The sequence below is a fragment of the Streptopelia decaocto genome, assembly GCF_964273445.1.
Source record: "Streptopelia decaocto genome assembly, chromosome: 3".
NCBI lineage: Eukaryota > Metazoa > Chordata > Aves > Columbiformes > Columbidae > Streptopelia > Streptopelia decaocto.
The window spans coordinates 53,010,193-53,019,468 of NC_138656.1; the positions used below are offsets into that span (position 1 = coordinate 53,010,193).

Sequence of the window (9,276 nt, forward strand, 5' to 3'; positions counted from 1 at the left end):
CAGTTCTGTTTAACATTAAGGGTTGTTTTCTTTTTCCTTTACTGTCCAGATTCCAAGTGGAGGTCTCACTGAAATTTGCCGAAAACCTGTATCCCCAGGACTTATCACCTCTGTATCTGACTGGCTGATTTCCATTGGTCTACCCATGTATTCCAGCCTGCTCACGGAAGCAGGATTCAACACACTGAGCAAAGTGCCTTCTCTGTCACAAACTTGCCTTCAAGAAGCTGGCATCACAGAGGAAAGGCACATAAGCAAGCTCCTGGCAGCAGCAAGACTCTTCAAACCTCTTGATCCAGAGGCAATTTAACATCCTCCATAGCGTGGCATTGCCTGGTCAAGAATCCACTGCTTCTTCCTGCACCAATATTGCTCTAATTACTTCACATAGCTAAAGGAATCAAGGAAGTGGCTCCCAAGGAGAGGCAGATATCTTCTTCAAAGGATATGAAATGTTTCTTTTGCTGTCTTTGGCAACTGAAGGAGAAGAGAAGCAACCACTAGGTAACATAGACGTGGTACTTCCCTCCCCTATATTCTTATTTCATAAAGCGCACAGGCTCGGCCTGAGAATCAGACAGCTTCAGAAAATTTAGGGACCCTTGCACATTTTCCTCAAGTTTGTGAAAGTAATACTAGCAATAGGCCCTGTTTTTATGGAGAGCTCCTTAGGTTCGGGGTTTTCTGTACATCTAGGTTCCAGGTACCTGGAGTCAGTCCTAAAGACCAGGTACAAGCCAAGGTGCCAATTCCAGTGGAAGCTGTTTGGCAAATGCCTTTTGTTTATTTTAGCAGTCTAGAGCTAAACACAAACCTCCACAGTCTTCCCCAGTCATCTTTGCTGTTGCTTGGTATAGGTCCCAATACGCCACAAAGCCTTTAGCTAGGCCAAAGTTAATGGACTGGAATTAGTTTTCATTGTGGTCCATCTCTGTCACTCCAGTGCAACAAACCCGCAGAGAGTCAGAAAGCTTCTTTTTATTTGTACAGAGCTGAGGTCATTTTTATAACTGCTTTCTAGCTAACAGCTTTTTATTTGCCTTAAAATAAGCTTTTAAGCAGTTACCTAGTGTTCACTTACCTGTACTCATATTTCCCAAGTCTTGTTTCAACCTGTCACCCTTAAGCTGCACTTAGGGTGATTTCCAGCTGAAGTAGCTGCTATAAAATGCCTCACCATAACACCTTCTGTGTTGTAGAAATGCTTTTACAAATGCAGGGTTATGCTAGGTTTCAATTGTCAGGCTAACTTCTTGTTCACTACAGTCTGCATTTACTGTTACTAAACTGTTCCAAGATATACTGCCTTGTATATATGTAACTGCTTTTCATTTTAATCATATTATGTGTAGTGTGTTAAATTGTCAATCATTATGCTGCAGCTTTGACTTGGTATCCTGACCATATTGATTTCAAACAGTGGGTTTCTGCAAACGAAAATTCACTTGTGGGAGATAAAATGCATTGAAAAAGCAAATTGTGTCCTGTAGAAATAATCAGATCCAGTAATTCAATTGCATGGATAAAAAAAAAAAATCATATATAGTCATATGAATTACACTGTGATTTTACAATAGTTGACAGCCCTCACGACTGTGTGTTAATGTTCCCTCTCACTGGAAAAAAGCGTTGTTTTGGCATATGTGCTGAACCATTTTTCCATTATGTAACGATATTTATCTGCCTAAATCCATGTAAAATGTTCCATTCACATATGTGGCTAATGACAGATTTTATTTTTCTATATGGGTACACATTTTATATACCAAATACAGATTATCATGTATAGCACATAACTAGCTTTTTCTTTGGGGTCTGTCTGTGCTGCGTCCTTCAGCTTCTTGTAGCACAAACGCTCCATGGAAGACATAGCAAGCTTACTCTGGCAGGCAAAGGGAGATAGTATAGAAACTTGGGCACAGGCCAGGATGTGTGGCTGTTTCTAATATCAGTTCTGACATCAACTTACTGTAAAAGAATGGACAAGGCACATCACTATTTGGTGCCTCAGTTATCCCAGCCTCACATTGAGCTACCAACACTTTTCCTGATAAAATGTTCTCAAGTTGACAAACAAAAAATTATGGTTACTCCACGATTCCCTATATATGGTTCTTACATGGCCATGTTTTAAGTCTGATGAACTATACATTTTACTACAGATGATAATTGATTTGGTTTCTGGTAGAACTGGTAGGTATTAGGTTTACTTTTTTTGTCAGATTTCACCACTCTCTCCTGCTTACCATCATGTGAAGGCAACTAATTCACTGATGTAACTTGAAATTGCTCTCAAGCAAAGCTCCTCCAGGTTTTTTTTCTGTAATGTTCTCCTCAGTGTGTGGATCATCACTGTGTTCTACTATAACAGCATCAGAAAATGTATAGCGTAGGCTTTTGCACAGCTGGTGAAAATCTGAAAAAAGAAAAAAAATCATTTAAAATTGTCTTTTTAATAATAATAATGATTTGTGTGTTGTTCCTCTCTGAGACTTACATGGTGATTATCAGTAAGCAGGAGATGGAAAGAGTATTGAGACTTCCTGGGATCTGTGGCAGGGGTCAGAACTGAGTAGAAGTAAGACAGCAGCTTCGTTGGAGTGAGGGAAAAGTCGAAGCTGGCAATAGAAAAGGAAGGAAATTTCCTCATGCTGCAGGAGAGGCAACTCACATGGAAAAGCTCTCCCATATTATTACTTTCCTCTCTCCTAATAACAGAAAGAGAATTACAGGAATAAGCTGAACCTGCGTGCCAAACACTCTTCATAAATCCATCATTTTTAAATTACTAAGTAGCCCAGGGAAACCAAATCACACCCATCATGACTAGAGTGTGCAGTCTGAGATTTGTGAGTTTTAACAGTTGCTTTGTTCTTTTTAAGACTCTACTCTGTGGTGTTACTTGAATTACAATTTTAGTTTATATTTTAATGTTAAAACGCCTTAAGCTTCTCAGTGTTTGAGCTTCCCTGCTCTGGTTTCAGTGACCTGTGGCGTTCCCCAAGCAGGTGAGGTGGTGTGGTGTGAGAGCCATAACTTCTTACATTTCCTCTCAACTGCGTAGTCCCCTGAGCACAAGTTTGCTTCTTGACTCTTGGGAAACACGAAGGAAACCTGCTGCTGGAATCCTGATCTGCTCTGCTCAGGCTAACAATGTTAAGTATCTATCCATTGTACAGTCATAACTCAAACAGCTATTTAATGATAGAAGCAGCAAACCCAAAATATTACCAAATGCCGTCATAACCATAACCCTCTGTTACTACCCAGGTGGCCATGATGCCCGTAGTTCCCTGTGCTCTCTTAAGAGCCTGGCTTTGAATGCCAACTGGGAGCACAATCAGAAGCATTAAACTTTGCGTTATTCAAACAGGTCATCATCTCTAAGAGCAGCAATAGTGGTCGATTCACCAAGTCACAGCTGTGCAGTTGTACTGTATTATTTTTAGAATAAATAATACTTTTGGTCCAAGATACTTTTGTCTTTAATTGACACCCTCTGGGGAATCAAAACTGTCAAGCAAGTTATGTAACAACTAACAAAGTTGCACTTTCTGTATATGAAATCAATATTTAAATAACTTATTTTTCTCCATTTGCTGTTCTTAAATGATGTAAGTAGCTGTAATATACCAGTACTCAATATGTCCTGCAGTTTGCTTCAACCCAAGAAAGCTGTGTATTGTAAAGAAAAAAAAAAGGAAAAAACAAAATATGAATGTGTAAAAATTATTGTGCTGTTTCATTTAGCAAAAAAAAAAAAATGGTTGACAAAAGGGTTTTCCTGTGTATCAAAACTTGTCTATAATTATATGTCATACTGTTCATAGATAAAAAGTAAATAAATTTCCTTGGTCTCTCTTTTTTTGGTTGTTTTTAATTTAGCTAATAGATCTTGTATTTACTGGTCTGGTAGCAGTGTCCAGCTATTTAATTTCTTTGCTTGTATTCTGGGCCCTCTCCCTCCAGCTTAACAAGCCTGTAGTTGCACCTTGTAAGCACGCTCAACACATATCTACAGCAGGATAAAAAGGTAAAAACATATATATTTATATATAAAAGGCCCTGATAATCCAGGACTAGAAGTAGCCCTCAAATTGTGGTTGCATGGGATGTGGATCATCACTGTCCAAACTTTGCCTTTTATATCCCATGAATGTCCGGCTGCTGGGCTCAGGTGGATGTGTGCTAGAGGTCTCGCCTTGGAATAATTAAAAATTGGTGGAACCAGAGAAGGAGTATATGAGTATAATGCTCTGGAGTTGTAGTTGCAGGTCTTGCCTGAAAGAAGAGATTTCAAACCTGATTTTCAAATGCACCTCTGTTTTGCTGGGCTGGTGAGGTGCTTCATTCTGGAGAGGATGACTGTGACTCCTGGGCACTCAGGTAATCTCTACAGTCTGTAATCAGATGCCAATGTCCTCCGGGGTTTAGGGCAAAGCAGCCTTAGCATGTGAATTTTGGCACTTCCTTCTAGCTCACTTTAGTGACTTACTGCTTAGTGTGTTGCATTTGTTGGTCTAGTTAAATTTGTCATATAACTAATGGGTACACTTAGCTGCTTAACAGAGTGCTTGGCAGGTCCACATGACAGCAATGCACCACAGCTAGAAGTTAATCCTTTGTGGATTTAGCCCTAATTAACAAGGGTGGACTGTGCCTGCATCAGCTGTTGTTAACCAGAAGCTTAACTCTGGAAATGACATAAAGAGAAAACAAACAAAAAAATCTATTGCTTGGGTTGGATCCAGACGGCTGAATCTTCAGTTCTGTTTAGGCAACGCTCCCGTCAGAACTGTACAACGTGGCAAACAGTTCGTGGGAATGAGGTAGCATGTCAGATGTGAGCTTTTAATTTTTCTCCTCTATTAATATCTCTGGGTTCAGCAGAGGACCAGGCCACTGCTGTGCCTGTGCACCAGAGGGCACTGCTCTGCGCGCTGGAGGAGAGCCCGCCGCCAGCCCTGGGGGACCGCAGCTGGCTCAGATGCAGGCCGTTTCCAAGAGTCTCTCAAGAAACAAAACAGAAATAAAACCAAACAAACACTGCACAACATGAAAAGCCAGAGCGCTTGCCATTTCTGCAGCTGGAAGGAGCATTGCTTCCCTTCCAAGGCTGCTGTGGTCCAGGAAACAGCTGAAACACAGAGCCCCTATCTATCGCCCTCAGCATTTTGCTAGTGTGTTTGATCCAAGGGTGTGCTTAACCACCATAACCACTGCCCAAACCAAACACCACCACCCCCCAACACATACACACCTCTCCTTATTCTCAAAGATCTCGCTCCACAAGGAAGGGTTTGCACCAGAAAAAAGAGACCTGGGAGAAACGTGTTAAAGTTCTTGCTGCTAATACTTATAAACTCTATGGCTGAGCAGAAAGTTCACATGTAAGCCTATAGAGACTTGAAAACTATGAATGTAGTGGTAAGTATACCACCAAAGCTACCTCATGAGGCTGCTAAAGGTTGATAATTTAACACTCAGGAAGATAGCAAAAGTCTTCTTAGCTCTAAAGCTTGCCTTTTTGCAGGTACTGCAGTCTTTCTTTGCATGAATGGACATCATTTTGTTTTTCCTGTAACACAGTTAGTTTATGCTGAACTTAATGCCTACGTGACTGTGCTTACAAAGGTAAGTGTACTGGTGATGTTCAAGCCCTGACCCTGAAGCTCTGATATACTGAGAATCTATCATTTGCAGTGGATTTTGGCCTTGCTCCATGCAGGAGAAGAATTTTTGCACATATACATGTAAGTGAATTTATCTCAATTTATAATATTCTTTAACTCACGCACACACGCACACACACACAAACTGGGACATGTATGGAATTAGTATGCTGCCAAAAACAGACTAGAACAAAGCCATAGGTCTTATTTCAAGGGAACCTTGATGCTTGGGCTGCTGTGGTTGCAGTTCATAAAAACTCCAGGTGCCTAACATCAAACAGAAAGACACCCTGGTGGGATTAGTTGCTTCCAAGACTGGACAGGTTTGAGAAGGAGAGAAAGATGAGTTGGGACGACAATTTTACACTTCAAACAGCTTCGTTGTTTATTGAATCCGGCCTTTTAACTTCACCATCTCTGAGATAAGTCCTGCATAGACCTGAAGTTTCTAGACTTGGCTCTTCCAAGGTGGATCCCATCCCAGGTAGGCAGAGCAATTTGAGTCTCTGATAAGTTCTATATTTATTATATTGACATACGCTATTCTGAAAGTCCCATGAGCTGCATTTCTCCACTTAGCCGCAAAAAGCATACACAGTTGTGCAAGTTTACAGAAACAAGACTTGTATTTATGTCCACAAATCCTGCCATAAGGGGACATACTTGAGAGATGGATTATCAATCTGCTACTATTCCTTTTGCTCTTTGGCTCCATTGGCTCCTATGATACTGAATATATACTCAGCAGTCACTAAAAATGTAAGTTACAATTTTTAATGTTCTACCAAAGCATGGGTAAGCTGTTATCTAATGCTACCATTCCTTTTTGAAGTTCTGGTTTAAGCAGCTCATTTGCAGTTAGCCAAACAAAAACCCCACCACCTTTGACCAGTTCTCTGCTTCAGAGGGTGAAACTGAGTTGCCTTCCTTGCAAGTTCAAGGTTGATTAAAACAAAAACGCAATGCCACCTCAACCATATGCTGAGCCACTCCTGTACAATGTTAGAATAATCTGTCTTTCACTCTGATGTCCACATGGCAGAGTACCCACTGGAACTAGCTTCAGACCAAGAGCTGAGGTTCATTCAACTTCTAGGTTTTAACAACTTCAGGAAATTCAGGTCTTTGCCATTCTACAAAGGAAAAAAACACCAAACACGCAATACTGTGGTCCATCTGGTATACCCTGAGCTGTGAGTAATTTTATAAGTTAGAGTGGCTATCTGAAGGCAGGATTAGTGATGCTGCTGAGCACACTAAATCTATAGACCAACACTACACTTTTTGTTTTCTTTTGGCAGCATTCTGTTACCTGCCACCCGCAGGAGCTGCCGCATGAGTAATACCATATTGCTGAGGGTGACGAGCAGGATTGGGCCCCTCCTGTCTCCCAGCACCATGCCTGCTCACCTCCTCAGGGCTGCTGTTGTTGTGGAGCAGCACAGGCTGCACTTGCTTCTGAGCATCAAGGTAGCAGCGTTATAGAACGTGCTTTGGATTTGGAGCAGTGCAGTTTCTGAAGAGAAGAAGAATGGCTTAGATGAATTCAGTTACACAAATAAGCACTTCATGTGCTTAATAAAGTCATCTAATGAAATGAGACATGAGAGACTCTCTCAATCCATTAAGCCTCTTCCCTTTGAGAGAGGCTTTTTCTATCCCCAGGGGCTGGATTTAGCACATTCCTTGGGACCAATTGCTGCCTTCTGAGTTTTCTCATCTGCAACCTGACAACAAAGTGGGAGAGGGTTTCAGGCTGTTTTCTAATATACACGCAAGTGTGAGTCAAAATTTGCCTTTTTGTACAGTGCAAAAACTTCTGGAAGGTACTCTAAAACTTCAATTTTTTTCTTCTTTCATGTGTATTTTAGCAGTTCAGTCAGTTGTGTCTTGCATCAGGAATATGGGAGGCTTCCACTCAAGCCCATGAGAATTAATGCAAGTTAATATTAAGAGCAGCGGCCCAAGCTCCCATGCAATACCTGTCAGTGTGTAGATCTGTCTACCCTGGAGCAGACAAGGGTCTGCAACACAGAATGTTTAACCTTGCAGGCAAGGCTTCCCAATCATAGATATTTCATGCCGAAGAACACATAAAAGAAACACTTTTGTCCATGCTTGTCTGCATAGACTGAGTCTCATTCCTTCCAACTCTGCAAGTTGCATCCTACTGCATACTACAATGACATTAGTTGTTTGGTGTGTGAGAAGACCAAAGCTAAGGTTTTGTCAAGTTCTGATCTCTGGCGCATCATTTGGTGCTTACTTAGGTGTGTTCACAAACAAAAGTGCAAGCAGCACCGGAGCTGTTAAGTGTCACAGGGAAAATGTGGCTAAGACAACACTGATTTGGTGAATACCTTGTCAGGGCCTCACAAAAATCCCACATTTAAATGAGAAACAGAGCTGAGAAAACAAACTGACCCAATGGAGGCCCTCCAAGCTGCTAACTGTTTCTGCTCCTTTTTTCCAGGTGTGTCTATTTTGCTGAGCACTTCTGTAAAGTTCTCTGAAGTCAAGATGCTATTTGGACAACAGAATTTCAGTTCAATTGGGTAAGTGAGAGATGCATCCAGGCCAGATGCACTCTCCAATTCTGAGTAATGTTACTTTTACCGGGAGTGTTGGGTCCTGAGGCATAAGCAATGAGAGGCCCAGGAGAGCAGGCAGATAACAGTGAGATCCCAGTCACCGTTTTCTTGATAGAAGTGAAGTAAATCTAGATAAATCCTATTTAGCGCAAGCTGCAGAGATCTGTCAGGTGGCACCCTGAGGCTTGCGTGAGGTTTGCACAGTGCCAGAGTAGGAAACATTTGATTTCTCTTATTTGTTTTCTGTAATTTCCAGTATCATCCCCAGTAGTGTTCCTTACCTCTGCTCAGTCCTGCGTGTGCTGTGGGGATAACATTTACAGGCTGTGCCTCTCTTCATTCCTCATGCCCTCTCAAGGTGTGCCTGAGCCACCAGGGCAGGGCAGCCCCCTTCGAGCAGCCCAGGTGAAAATCCGGCATCCCAGTGCTCCTGGCATGTGTTTGCTCTGGCTGCGTTAGTGGCACAGGAGGAGGGAGAACAGACCAACCAGCTCACAGAACAGCTGAGGTGGCAGTGAGGATTGCTGGGAGCGAGAGGAGGGAAAGCAAGAAGGGGCTGGGTGAAGAAACTGATGGAAAGCTGATGAATGTCATGAAAACAAGAGCAGCATTTCTGCCTCCTAGGAACAGAGGGCTTGTATTCTCAGATGTATATTTTGTGTGTATTAGACAAGGCTGTGCCATGCATTTAATGAGTTAGTTTAAGATGTTTTTCAAAGAGGAGCTACCTAAAAATATATAAAGAATTGAAAGAAAATAAGAACGTTCTCATTTATCTCTAAACACTTCTGGGAGCTATGTGCTGTTATCCCCCAGAACAGGCATCTCATGGCTCAGGACAGTTGCTACTGGACAAGGTGAGACATCAGGCTCTCAGCATGGCCCGCTGTTTTCTGTTTCTATGTTGTTCCGAGCAGGCTGCCACTAACTCTGAATCATAACAGCGTCTGATTCATCTTTTTGCGCACATAGCAGTGGGAACATAGAATAGATTGTTAGTTTTCCCGGACATA

General features: G+C 41.9%; 1 protein-coding gene across 7 annotated transcripts in view; it reads left to right on the forward strand.

Annotated features, from left to right (window-relative positions):
- SASH1 (SAM and SH3 domain containing 1) overlaps window positions 1-3,863 on the forward strand; it is a 191,902-nt gene extending 188,039 nt beyond the window's left edge. For all 7 annotated transcript variants that reach the window (XM_082049784.1, XM_082049785.1, XM_082049782.1 and 4 more), the window contains one exon: window positions 50-3,863. In XM_082049784.1, the coding sequence (XP_081905910.1) occupies window positions 50-310 (261 nt within the window). In that variant the 3' untranslated portion in view covers window positions 311-3,863. The remainder of the gene's footprint in view (window positions 1-49) is intronic.
- The last annotated feature ends 5,413 nt before the right edge of the window (window positions 3,864-9,276 follow it).